This window comes from Geospiza fortis, unplaced genomic scaffold (genome assembly GCF_000277835.1).
Source record: "Geospiza fortis unplaced genomic scaffold, GeoFor_1.0 scaffold637, whole genome shotgun sequence".
Taxonomy (NCBI): Eukaryota; Metazoa; Chordata; class Aves; order Passeriformes; family Thraupidae; genus Geospiza; species Geospiza fortis.
The window spans coordinates 887,854-901,825 of NW_005054515.1; the positions used below are offsets into that span (position 1 = coordinate 887,854).

Sequence of the window (13,972 nt, forward strand, 5' to 3'; positions counted from 1 at the left end):
AAAGCTAATTACAGTTTTGGGTTTATTTTAAAATCTGTTAACAAATTAAGAAAATCTCTTAACAATTAAATGCCTTTTTTGGGAGCATATGGATCTTAGGGACCCCAAATGAAGTTAACAAATTACCAAATACCAGTGAATTACTTATGCAAAAGATGAATTTGATTTAGGGAATAAATTATGAAAACCAGCACAAGAACCCAATCAAATCTGTGGCAGAATGAGGGGAAAAAATTAGGATGCTGCAGAGGGATAATTGAAGTGATGGACAGAGGATTCTACTTTCCAATCTGCAAATATGAGGAAACTGGATCAGAGGATGAGAAATATAAATGGAGCTGGAGAGAAGAGTAAGAGAATGTTCTCCAGTGTTAGCATCTGGGGAGGGGTTGATTTGCAGGAGAATCCTGGTGATTTTCTGGACTAAGCTCTTTGCTCTTCACTGGTCAGGTTCTAATGGGCTACTTGGTCAGTGAATTTCACTCTGACTTCTAAAGTGGTTAACTAAGGAAGGAAATTAAATAGCATTAAATATTAAATTAAATATTAAATAGCATCTACACTTGCAGAGTATAAAACTGCAAATTTTCTAGGCATAAGATTTTACATACTGTCCTCAAGGGTTTTTGGAAAGCAATCCTTAAAGAGAATCTTGATTTTTACCATGTGCCCTTTTAGATACTGAAGAAAAAGCCCCCACAAAGTAATGGTGCAATTACACCAATTTCAGTTTTAACTTCTTTTGTAACACAGGTTTCTGAAGATGCTATGAAAGAGAAGAATGAAATAATTAGTCGATTAGAGGATAAGACCAATCAAATTAATGCCACTATGAAACAACTAGAACAAAGGTACAGCTCATCTTTGTTTCTCTTTATTCACAACTCCACTCCCTTACATCTTACTGCATTCCCACAGCTGCCACTGAAATGTAATCTTCAACTAGAACATTTAAACCAAACCTTCCTGAAACTCCTAAAATTAGTGCTTTGCTGTTGGACTGTTTTTCTCTGTTTGACAAACACACTCACTTTAAATACAAACTTAATCTTTCAGTTTTCTTCCTCTACCATCGTTCTTCTGGTCCTAGGTTTTTATGCTGATATCAAAAGTCATTCTTTCAGTTGTTTCAAAATTCTGATTCCTTATTGCCTACTATTTTTCCCTCCTGAATGAAATGCAATAGAAACTGAAGCATTAATCTTGCTTATACTTAAGCATATGCTTAATATAAACATTAATGCCTTCAAGGATCACTGGTTGTTTGCTGAAGCTGTTATAATTGTTGTCCATTGCTTTGGAAGTGCCATTATTTTCAATGACTTAATGAGTTTTCACACTGAAAGGTTGAAAAGTGAAAGACTAAAAATCCAGAATATAAATTTACATTATGGTTAGACTGCATGTACTACATAATACTGAGATGTGATTCACATGTTTTAATTTAGTGGCCTTATATGCAACATTGATCTTTCTAATTGTAAAATATAACATATCCATGAGCCCTGTCATGTTGGTGTTTGACATGTCTTTTTTTTCATTTAAATCTGATTATGAAAAACATGCTTATGTATTAAAAAAAAATTAGTGACATGAATATTCTTTTATTGACATCCTTTTTTCCTCTTTTTTCTTTTTCTTTTTATCCTTTTATCCCAATTTTTGTTTTTACTGTTTTGCTGCCTTCATCTGTCTTTGATTTTTGTCCACTGCATTCATGAAGTGACAAAGATCTGTTAACTCAAACTAGGACTATTGCAATGTCATTCGTCAAATGTGCCAGCAATGAGGCTCAGCACCAGTATAAACTTGTCAAGGATATATCATTCTGAGAGCTCCTCCAGACCTCTTGTGTTGAAATAGTTGCTGATAAAATAGGACTTCAGAATTTTCCAGTTCAAACTTGAAAGTGGTATTAGAAATCCTGCACTGTAACTGATCGTAGCTGGGTTCTGGTTTGTTTTCTGAAAGAACATCACCTCCGATCTCACTTTACCCCTCCTAAAAAAAAAACAAAAAAAGAAAAAAAAAAAGTAAATTACTGCACTATTACTAAGCAAATGTAAGCTAGTTTTCTAATGCTATTGAATCACTTCTTTGTCAAATTTTATTTTAAGAGGTTAGATATCTTTATTTGACTGTACATTTTTATGACACTTAAATCACTAATTAGTGGTTTTCCCGGTTCTTTGGTACTAAGAGATTTACAAAGTAGCCCTTCTGGCTAAAACTTCCCTTGTCCCTGCTTATTCCTTTCACTTTTAGGCTGTATTTACCCCAAAAGCACGCTGTCTGTTGGGTTCTGTGGCTGTAACTAGCAGGAGTGGCAGGAGTTGGAGCTGAGCTCCCTCAGAAGGATGGGTGTAAGAAAGGAGGGTGCTGCCAGCATCTGTGAGTGTGTGTGCAGTGAAGGGATGCCAGCGTCTGCTGAAGTTCCACCTCCCTGATGTCCTGGGGTGAAACATTCTCCTGGAGTCACAATGTGCTTGGAGCCTGGTTCCTCAGGGGCTCCAGCCAGACAGAGTGCTGCAGCAAGTTCTGTGGCTGTGGCTGCTGCCCGGCCCAGCTGCCCTGGCAGGAGGAGCAGTGAGCAGGATTTACAGTCACTGCCCTGAACCTGCCTAACCCGTTTGTCAGCTGAGGTCTCTGCACTGGGATCAGCGCTGTGCTTGTGCCCAAAGCCTTTTCCCTCCCTCCACCCATCATGAGGCAGCCTTCACAGCTCCTGTCCCTGCTGTGAGCTGCTGCTTGCCTGCACTGCAGGGACAGGAGCTCAGGCTGCTCACTGCCCTTAATGCACTCCCTGGTGTTTGCTCTGAAGGCTCTAGTGGATGTTGAGTGGGAAAAGGACCTTAGAGTTTTGCAGCAGAAGGGGATGTTTGTAAAAGTGGGGACAGGATGCAGTCATACAGAAAGGGTTTCTACTGCATGGTTATGTCCTGGCTTATTCCTTGGTTTGGAAGCAGAAACAGCCTTTAACATGAGCTGGCTACTGAAAAATAACTATCTTCAAAGAAAACCCAAACCAGAAACACTGAATAGAACAACAGGAAAACCATGGCAGAAATGGGAGCCTTATCCACCTCAATGTTATCTATGCAAACAAGTGTTTCCCACAGAATCATCTGCATGCCAAATCCAGCTCAGCATCTGCCTGAATCCCAGCAGAGCAGCCAGCCCTGGTGCTGGGCTGGGGATGATGCTGCAGCTTTAGGGTAGCAAGCTCCCTTCCTGCCTTGCTTGTGGAAACAGCTCTGCAGTTGATTTGGTGATTTAGGGAAGGGTTTAATGTGCTTTTGGTGTTGGTGTCTTGTGTAGCTTCAGTCAGCTTCTGCACTGGGGAGGGACCTGCTCGTTCCCTGTATTCTCCTTCCCAGGCCTTGGCCTCTGTGCACTGCCACTGCAGATGTGATGGGAGCATTCCTCAGGCCCCTGGGGCAGCTGAGTGAGATAGTGCACCTTTGATAAGGTGCTTTAATTCCAGCCTTGTTCACTTGTTTACCAGCAGCTTTTGGGAACTCCCTCTGGTGCAATTTCATCAGCAGAAGCACAAACGCAGACATGTTGCTGACACATCTTCTTTTTAGCTGACACTGGCAGCTGGGAGTCACTCTGTGCTCAGGGAGCTGCTGGGAGGTGACAAGTCAACCATCTCACTGCTTTCTCACTTACCTGAGAGGCCCTTGAGGCAGTTTTGCAGAACACAGAGCATCAGGTGGGGACATTCATTGGGATTTCACAGGCTCCTGTATTCTCCAGACAGGTGTAGTCATGATATAGCACAAATCCCCTTTTAGTACATTTACCTTTGTTACAATACACCCACCAGAGAGGAGCCAGAGCTGAACAAACCTGGAATTCAGAAAGAAAAGATTAAATTAAATAACAATCCCTCATTTCTTGATCAATCATTTTGATTTGTCTATAGTATGGAGCTATTTTCACCAGTGTAAGAATGCAGTATTTTTAATACAGACTATTTAAATTAATTATGCTGTAGTTGAGGTAGTTCTGTAAATGTAGTGGGAGCTGTCAGGGTGTGTTTTTTGTGTTAGGCTAGTCAGGTCTGTTGCTGTCTGATTGCAGTGCTCTGTATGCAACTTTATGCCTCAGTTGTTTTGAGCTGCTTTTGCACAACACATGCTCTGCCCTGTCTTAATGGGTGCTCAGTGCAAGCCAAGGACTCTCACAGAATTTACTTGGGGGAAAAAAGCTTCAGAAATAACACATGAACGTATGCTAAAGGAAAAAGAAAAGCTTCAGTTCTAAAATATGTATCATGCTTTGGCACCTGTTATTCATGAGCGTAAAATAAAACAATTATTACTTACAGTGATTACTCTCTGACTGTATGCAAACCCAGGAGCTAAGCTCTCTAGGCATTGTATGGATTTCTCGTTTGAGTTTGTGAGTTTCCCCCAAACTTTGTTTTTATTTAGAAATGTTTCTATTTCCCCATTTTTCTTTTATTTGTCTTCTTCACCCTCTACACCCTAGTTCTAGCTTCAGTTTTACCCAAAGTTGATTTGAATTACACCAGATTGCAGCAAGCAGAGAAGGCTCAAATGGAGGCTGAGGCTGAGGATGAGAAACTTAAACAGGAATATGTGAATAAATCTGAAAGCCTGCAGAACGAATTCTCCCAGAAGGAGAAACAGCTGTGAGTATTTCTTCCCTGTTTGGAAAAATGCATGGCAGTAAACATTCCGCATTTGCAATATGTCCTCTGTCCTAATGCAGGCTGCTTGTTGTTAAATGGTTTTGAACAGAATGCAAATACTAAAGATCTTTGTGTCAGGTACTGGCAAGGCAGAAGAAAATATGTCATTCCAAGGAAGCCAAGCTGGCTTTGGGTGCCTCTAAAATGACATACAGCTTGAAAGGAAGGGGAAAAAACAGCATTACTTCTTGGCTAAAAGTGCCAACTTAATTCAGGAGGAAATTATCCTAAATGGGGGAAAATATGTAGTGGAGTAGTGGTAAAACACACTTTGAACAAAGCCCACAAGTATGGAGTAGTGTAAACTTAAACAGAAATGGCACAACAATAGTTAGATAGATCCAGCTTAAGGATGAGGTAGAAGTGGTTTAACTACCACTGCACTTGAAATAAAAAGTGAAAACCCAGTGGAGTCATAAAAGTTAATTTAAAAACCAGCCCTCTGTCTTTTTCCTGTTACATCCTTCAGTACTACTTTAAATCAGTACATCATGTTAGAAGCTCCCTGTAAGGACAGGTGCTTTCTCTCTTTGGGAAGATAAAACATCAGTTATTGAAATTAATCTTTGGCACAGAGATTGGGGCTAAAAAATTAGTGATTTCCAACCCAGTGATTAGCCCTCCCCTGCCTCTCTCAGAACTCTGAATTGCAATCCACTTGTTCAACTGTCATGACAAATGTTCACTTTACTACCACAGTCACCTCTGCAGATTTGGGCAAAAGAACAGTTCACACCCCAGCCTTAGAATTCTGCAATTCTGAAACCTCCAGGTCATGTTCACTTCTTTTCCAGCCAGATGCTGAGGTAGTGTCCCAAAATGTAAGTCTTTCCTTTAAAAGTGGGTTTGCTTTTAAAACAGGAAAATTAATGTGGATGTAGGTTTCCCATCAAAAGACCTTGCATGAATACTCTCAGATTTTATTTCCTCTTTTCCTGTGTTGACACAGTTTGAATCTAGAGGGTTGAACAGTGTGCTTCCAGCCCCATAACATTCTAAACACCAAGTCTTCCATGAAACCAAGAGTACAATTCCAGCTAGAATGGCTCTTCTGTCAGAGTAGCCCTGACTCCTTTAGCTGGAGTTCAGTTAAGCCAATAGAATCTGTATCCCTGTTTGTGCTGAACCTCAGCTGTGTAGAAACCTCAATAAAAATAGTAATTTAAATTCCTTCCTCCTTTATTTTCAGTTCTGTTCAAAATGCCATAAACCTTAGTCTAAAATAGAAGATTCACATCTAAGGGTGTAAAATTAAATAACTTTTATGCTATCAGAGATGCCTGCAATGATTTTCTGCATCGCCAATGACACTGGCTGGTTAGTTTAGTTTATTTTAGAAACAAGCTGTATAGGGGCTTTGCCTTATGCTTGTTTTAAAAATACTTCAGAATTTTGTGGTTAGTCTTCTCTTACTCATTTATTTCAAAAGTCAGCTCTTCAAAATTATGCCATACTCCTGGTCCTTTAAATAAACTTACTTTGAAAAGCATTTTCTAAATGACGGTGCTCTGTTTATTACACTGATATCTCAAATATCATTATATTGACACATTATTTCTGTTTTAGAAAACATGTAAGTTAATAGTTTGTTATGGTAATAGTCTTGCACCCAGAAATAAACTCAGTTTTGTTTTCAAAAGTGATACTGTTGTGCACAGTGATGTTTGTTTTGTTTTCCCTGTCCTAGGCTTCAGCTGGAAACAGACCTGAAGATAGAAAAAGAGTGGCGGCAAACCCTGGAGGATGATCTTCAGAAGGAAAAGGAAACTGTATCTCATCTGAGAACAGAGACCCAAGAAATAGTTACCCTTAAGAAAGTAAATTCTGCAGCAAATTTTGACTAGTGATTTAGAAATTGACTGCAATGTTATTTATGGACTTAGACATGGTATTTTAAAGAATTTCTGCAAATGTATGAGAAAGATTACACTAATTTGTTCTCACAAATAGAATGAGGGTAAAAAATGGGCTTTTTACTCCCCATTTAGTCCTGAGATCAGAGCTCAGTACTTTGGATAAGGAGAAATGAAATCCTTGCTTTCCCTTCTCAGTTGTGTTGGGGGCTCTGTCCTCGCTGTAGGCTGGACCTGTGGCTCTCTGTGCTCCTGGAATCTGCAGTCACTCAGGTTTATTTTCCAGGGTTTATCTCCAGTCACTCAGGTTTATTTTTCTCCCTGCAGTGGGCTACAGAAGCAGAAATGTTTCTTTATCTCTTGGGGTCTGTTTTCTCCTGAGCAGTTGCTGTTCAGGCTGGGTTTGGAGGGAGTGTGAGGGATCACTCATGCATTTGGCTTTCTCAGTAGGAGCAGCTTCCTAGGCAGTAGGGCAGGCACAATTTGAGAATAGTTTGGCTTCATTTTATTTTCTTTGTTTTGTTTTAAGGAGTTCCTTAAACTTCAGGACAAGAACAAGCAGCTGAAAAGCACGTGTGAGGACCAAGAAGCTGCTCTCCAAGAACTGGCATCCAAGCTGAGCGAGTAATTTTATTTTTTGTTTTTGTCATATCCACTTGAATGAAGGAAAATAGTGGGACAGTGGTAATGCATATTAGACAGTATATGACAATATCATTTTTATTATTTTGATAACTAACCAGCTGGGAGAAGTCAATGTATCTAGTTAGGTCAGGCCTGATAATTTTTGCTTTTGGCTGGTGGGGTGGCTGTGAGCTCCTGGGTAATGACAGTGCTGTGAACAGAAAATCCAAACCAAAACAGTGTGAACAAAAGCAGTTGGAAGGGCATTAGGCTTTGTTCTGCAGGAGAACAGTGGCCTGGTTTGGCAGCTGTGGCATTCCCAGAGGAGCCCCAAGGAGGAGGTGACAGCTCTGGCTGCAGCAGGGCAGGGCTGCTCTTCCTGAGCCCCAGCCTGACACCAAGGCCCACACAGCTGCTCACTCACTTCCCCACCACTGGCATCAGGGAGAGAACTGGAAAAGCAGAAACTGGAAAACTCATTAAGAGTTCAGATAAAGGCAGTTTAAGATGGAAAAGAAAAGCCACACATGCAAGCAAAGCAAAACAAGGAATTCATTCACAGTTTCCCATGGTTGGGCTGGTGTTCAACCACCCCCAAGGAGAGCAGGGCCCATCATGTGGAATGGTGCCTTGAGAAGGCAAAACTCCATCACTCCAAACCTTGCAGTGCCCCCACCCTTCCTCCTTCTTTCCCCACCCTAGACAGTGAGCGTGCTGAGCAGCTGCATGGTCTGGGACACCCCTTTGATCCCTGGGGTCCCCTGCCCTGGCTGTGTCCCCTCACTTCCCATCACCCCCAGGAAAGGCCTTGGCTCTGTGTGAGCCCTGCCCAGCCACAACAGCAACATCCCAGTGTTATCAACCTGTGCTCAGCACAAACCCCAACCCCTGGGAGGGAATGAACCCCAGCCCAGGCTCAGGGCAGGGAAGGGGACACCTGGCAGGCAGCACCCTCCTGCTTCATTTAATGATCTCTGTGTTCTCAGCAGTCTGCTGTGATTTCTGTGGCCTTTGATGCCCTGCAGGATAACTTTGTGTGTGTCTCCTGTGACCCAGTTCTCAGTGGGTTGGCACTGGATGCTTGTGGGGAGGCTGCTTCCTCCAGAATGACATAATGTGGTCTTGTACTCTTGTTCAGAGGACTTGGTTTAGGTACTTAAATTTTAAGCCAGCTTTTGAAGTTGTTGGAGCATAACTGACCATGTAGAAGTTTGAAGTAGCATTATCTTATTCCTTAGATCAAAGCTGAAAATAGAAGATATAAAAGAAGCTAACAAGGCATTGCAGGTTAGTAGCATTTTGAGAAAAGAAACTTTTCTTAAACTGTTCTTTTTGAAATCTTTCAGAAGCATGAGAAGACTTGTCTCCTACAGCAGCTGCTCCAGAGAGACTCACTGTATGATTTCCTCCAGTGGGAGAGAACCACACTCCCTTGTAGCTTCCTGGAAAAAATCCATTTGCCTTTGATTTTCCTTGTTTGGTGCACAGCTGTGCATTTTGGCCCTTTTCTTGTAGTGACACACTCCCTTCTGTCATTTACAGAGTGTATCTGGGACAGAATGTGGAGCCAGCTGAGCTTCAACTGCATTGTACTTCTCAGTGATCAATAAATATTTGATCATCCTAAGAAATAAGTGAACCTGTAGGAGAATGCTGATAAAATATGATGTGCAATGTCAGCAGGTTTGGGACTTTGTTAAAGACAGCAGGGAGCACTTGAGAGCAGAGATTCTGTCTGCACAGGTTTGATCATCTGGTGTGTCACCTGGCACATTGCTGCAGTCCAGGAAAAGTGACAGGAATGGAGTGTCAGCAAACATGAGATCGGAGTAGTGTAGGCACCAGGTATTAAGGAAAATGATAATTCTTGGCTCTGTCCTGGGTATTTTTTTGCTTCCCTGCATCTTGAGGGCAGTTCCCATGTGCTGAGCAGGGACATGGGCTTCACTTGGAGGTTTGGGTGCCTTTGTGCTCTCCCAGCTGAGCCACTGCCCAGCTTTAGCACCTCAAGCATGTTCTCTGTGCACCTCTGCTCTGTCTTTTTTGCTGTGGTTTGGAGCAGTCCTGTGCTGCTCTAGGGTGTCTTTGTGACATTACAGTGCTCCCAGGGCACTGAGCATTCAGGCAGTGAATGTTCTGCTCCTGATTTTTCTTGTCCCCTGGAGCCCAGAGTTTAACTTCATCAGATAAATATAATTATGATAATTTTTTCTCCAGGGCCAGGTTTGGTTGAAGGACAAAGAAGCCACTCATTGCAAGCTGTGTGAAAAGGAATTTTCACTTTCCAAAAGAAAGGTAAAACTTTAACAAGATTTCTCCCAAGGTGTTTACATGTATTATGTGATTATTATTACAAGTATGATGTAAATAATAATTCTCTTTGAGGTGTGGCATAACATGTCAATGATCAGGTAAAAGCAGAGGTATTTTTGAGATACTTTTCTAGTTCTTTGATACATACAATGCAGCTGGGCCCTAATTTCAAAAGAAACAGTGTCATAGTAAAGTTCCACAGAGCAATTTAGTTAAAAATTATTTAACTACTTTGTGGAATTGTTATCTCAAACTCTTATCAGCTCTGGCACTGTTAGAATTTGACATGTGTAGAAGTCCTTTTCTGGCATTTTTTATATACTAGAGTAAGAAAATATGAGTTTGTAATTTTAAAGTAAAATGTGACCCTAATTTCCAGGCTTTACTAATTTGTGCAGGAAGTTTCCTTTACCTTTTTATGTTAAATCTCAATTAGCTACCTGACAGAGACATCCACTGTTTCAGATATCATTATATCATTGCTCAGGCTGTATTTTTCTATAGCAGAATACATCCTAAATCCAGAGTTTGAATGAAATCTTCAGCACATACACACATACATACATATATATATATATACACATATATATATATATAAGTCTGGAAAGACCATGTGTCTGTCTGTGGTGCAATCCTAGACAAACATCATTTGGGATCACAGATCATTTGGGATGTAGATCCATTTTCTTTTGCAGACTGGCTCCAAGAAGGAGTCAGGAATTACATTTTGGGTTGTGCTGTCTGTATTGTTTGTTGGTATCCAATTACCAAGTACATTTCTGTTGTAAATTTAAATTTTTCATCTTCTGCCTGTGCTTTAGCATCACTGTAGGAACTGTGGGGAGATCTTCTGCAATGCCTGCTCTGACAATGAGCTGCCTCTGCCCTCCTCACCAAAGCCTGTGCGGGTCTGTGACTCCTGCCATGCCATTCTGATACAGAGATGCTCTTCCAATGTGCCATAAGAGATTTATTCATTCTGCTGTTCAGCTCATCCTGTAAAAACCACCACACCAACTAAAGAATGTAAACAGCATTTCCAGGCTTTGAGGTAAGCAGTGTAGAGTTGGAATTTCAAGGTACTGTGAACAAGTTACTTCTCTGCTTCCTCTTGAAACAAATGGAGACAATGGGACCCAAATGTAGAAAATGCACATCTAAAAAGAAAAAAATCCCAGAAGGGTATGTTGGTCTGCCAAATGGCTCAGCAGCTTTTTTGGGAGGAAGCAGGGCAGTTTATACAGGAGACTCAGTGTTAATGTGTGTTGGATGAATATTTCAGTTGTTAAGATGATCTGGAGGAAGGTGATACTCCTATAGGCTGATGTGCCACAAGTCCAACCTCATCCTGTGCCTGTGACAGGCTGTTGGGAAGCAGAACCCTGCAGTAGCTGGTTTTAAATTGTGCTGGAAAAAAGCATGGCAATTAATGCAGTGGTCTGAGAAGTTGTTGCCAAATCCGTGTGTTCGTTTACCTCTCTGCATTAGCAGGAGTTGGTACATCCCAGAACATCCCAGAACATGGCACTGCAGCTGTTCTGTGCAGTCCCAGGGTGAGGGAAGCTGTGCTCAGCCCCAGTGTGAGGGGAGCTGTGCTCAGCCAGGGCACAGGATTTGGTACATCCCAGAACATCCCAGAACATGGCACTGCAGCTGTTCTGTGCAGCCCCAGGGTGAGGGGAGCTGTGCTCAGCCAGGGAACAAACCGTGCTCGGGGCACTTTCTGGAGGAAGGTGTGTTTGGCTGAATGATCTGTTCACATGAACTATTAATTTGGTATAGCTGTGTTTCCACTGAAAGAGAGCTGTTGAGCACAGGCCTCTTCTCTGACATTGTCTGTAACCTTGAACAAGTCTCTGCAGCGTTTTCATGCAAGTCATGCTCTCCAGCTTGTACGTGTAGTCACTGCATAGCTCTAGAAAGCACCTAGGAAGGCTGGGATTAAATGCTGGGGATCACATCCTTTCTGTGCTGCACAGGGAGCTTCTTCCTTATTTTGTCACCATCTTTCTCAAACCTTCAGAGCTGGTTCCTAAACTTCATGTTTTTGCAGAGCACTTTTGAGCCCTTCTGAGTCTACCCACTCTTGTCACCGATGATAACTTACTTTTGTTGGAACGTAAGATCCTTGTTCTTTCCATAGGCAAATAGAAATAATATCCTTGGATAAACTCACTTGCAGCTCACTGCACTGCACCCTCCTCCCTTTAGCCACTCCTGGCCTGGGCTCCAGCCCTGGGTCCTCCAGGATTACCAGCCCTGTAGTTCCTTCAGCCCTGGGCTTGGAGAGCACTGCTGGCAGCAAAGGGAGGCTGCAGACAGGTCCTTTAGCTGTCCTTGCACCTTGTTTAGCTTGGCTCTGTCTCTGAAGATAGGGATTTAGTGAATATCCCAAAAGCTAACATAGCTATTCTTTTTAACACCTCAATGTAGTTGCTTATGTAGCTTTTGTAAAGAAAATTGTTTTTAAAATGACCTGATGTAACTTTTTGTAAAATACCACACAAATACTTGTAAATCTGTAAATAACTTTTGGAAAAAAATAAATTTAAGTTATCTGAGAATAATGTCACTTTATTTAAATTTGTAATTCAGAGTATTTTACTTTATTAAGTTTAAGTTGCTTAGAAAGCTTTGCCTGTGCTGGGGAGTGGGGTACCCTGCCAAAGACACAATCAGGTGCTGCTCATGTGCTTCCTGAGGGTGTTTCTAGGTGGGCTTTTGTGGGGCAGGCAGGGAGGCAGCAGGGTTTGATGCAGGACAGAGATGGTAGGAAAAAGCTAATCTGTATTGCTCTAATAAATAACTTGTGAAAAGGGATGCAACTAAACAGAAATAAAATTTCCTATTTATAAAATAAAATTGCCTATTTAAAATAGGCAATCTTTTAAAACAAGAATATTTCCATAATGTGCCATGAATTAATTAATTACTTAACTGCCATCTTTTCCTCCCCTCTGTGCTGTCCTGTTTGCATAGGAAAAGTGTGTGTAATATTCAGATTGCTGTTACTGACTGCCTTGACCAAAATGGATGCTGGATGTTCCACATGGTTTCCTTGGCATCAGACTACATACCTGGCCTGCTTTTAAGGTTTTTGGACACTGCTGTGACTGATGCTGCATTTCTGTCTTTCTGTAAAACCCTGCTCTTGATTCTAAATCCTTCTCACACAGAGAAGAGCACAGGAAGAGCTGTGGGGTACCCACAAGAACCTTGAACTGTCAGACAGGCTCAGAGCAGCATTTTATTCCTTTTGTGAAATGAAGCCGCTTCTGCCGTGCTGCTCTGGGGGTGTTAACCAGCCCCAGAGTCGATCCCTGCTCCTCGTGCCCCCGTGCAGGCTCCGGCAGGGTCAGTGCCCGTGTGTGCTCCGCCTGCCCGGGGGCCACGGCAGCCCTGCCGTGCCCGGTGCTGCTCCGCAGGAGCCGGGACTGCGCTGCCCCGGCCGCTGGGAGCGGGCACAGCCCTGCTCACGGCTCCGGGAACGGCTCCTCTGCCGTTCAGTGCTGCTGCTGGGAGCCGAGGGTCGGTCGGGGCTGAGCGCTGCTCTGGTCGCGGTGCAGGGACAGGACGGGCACACGGGACTCGTGTCAGCTCCTGGTGCTGCGGTGAGTGCAGATTGCCCAAAGCACAGCCCAGCGCTCTCCAAAGGCCAGGCCGGGCAGGTGTCAGCTCCTCCTCCCTCCAGGATGGAGCCCCAGCTGTTCCCAGGGGAGGAGGCGCTGCAGAGCCGCGGGATTTCGCTCTCTGCCGTGCCCACGCTAACGGGCTCCTGCCAGTGCACCCTTCCTCCACCTCACTCTAAGGTACTTCTGCAACTGCATTATCTCTGGTGCTACCACTGCCACTTGGGAAACACCTCAGCTTCCCTGGTAACAGACCAAGAGCCCCCTAATTCTGCAGAGCTACAATGGTTCAAGTGGTTATGAACTCATTTCCCCTCCCCTTCCTAGCCAACGGGCTCCAGTGCTTGGAAAGGTTCCTGTGCCGGTTACCCTCTGCAGCTCTTCCACTCCCTCTGACACCCAGACACAGTCTCTGGTGAAATAAACTCCATTCTCCTCTCTCCCACAAGAAGACATTTATTACAGATATAACACAGTACTAGCAAAACAGGTGACAGACTTGCAATACCCAAGATCACATTTGACATTTTAAGGGAGGCATTGAGGACAAAGCAGTTAATTTGGGAGATCACACTGGCTCAGAAGAATAAATACCTTTTTCCATTACACATCAGGTATGTTAAGTGTCTTCAAACAATAAGTTTCTTACATATCTTACATGTCACAAATGCACAGGAAGTTTTATCACCGTGTTTGGGTTGTGTGTTACTGAAAAGGTATTGGGCCTATAGATATTTTAGAGATCTTGGCTTCCAATGAGCTCCTATTAGAATGGCGAAACTTTGAACAAATACAGACAAATCAGCTCTCTGCAGTGAAAAAAATGCTGAACC

At 42.8% G+C, this 13,972-nt stretch overlaps 2 protein-coding genes across 5 annotated transcripts in view; one reads left to right on the forward strand and one right to left on the reverse strand.

Annotated features, from left to right (window-relative positions):
* RUFY2 (RUN and FYVE domain containing 2) overlaps positions 1–12,074 on the forward strand; it is a 24,708-nt gene extending 12,634 nt beyond the window's left edge. For 2 of the 3 annotated variants that reach the window (XM_031063586.1, XM_005428970.2), the window contains exons 11-17: positions 754–851; positions 4,541–4,660; positions 6,408–6,537; positions 7,103–7,197; positions 8,436–8,484; positions 9,415–9,492; positions 10,332–12,074. In XM_031063586.1, coding sequence (XP_030919446.1) covers positions 754–851; positions 4,541–4,660; positions 6,408–6,537; positions 7,103–7,197; positions 8,436–8,484; positions 9,415–9,492; positions 10,332–10,475 — 714 coding nt within the window. In that variant the 3' untranslated portion in view covers positions 10,476–12,074. Of the gene's footprint in view, positions 1–753; positions 852–1,723; positions 4,337–4,540; positions 4,661–6,407; positions 6,538–7,102; positions 7,198–8,435; positions 8,485–9,414; positions 9,493–10,331 lie in introns of those variants that run through there. The other variant, XM_031063587.1, reaches the window with a different exon arrangement.
* A 1,505-nt stretch (positions 12,075–13,579) lies between these two features.
* HNRNPH3 (heterogeneous nuclear ribonucleoprotein H3) overlaps positions 13,580–13,972 on the reverse strand; it is a 5,837-nt gene continuing 5,444 nt past the window's right edge. For both annotated transcript variants that reach the window (XM_005428973.2, XM_005428972.2), the window contains exon 9: positions 13,580–13,972. This exon is cut by the window's right edge and continues 910 nt beyond it. The gene's annotated coding sequence lies outside the window, so the exon portion shown is untranslated.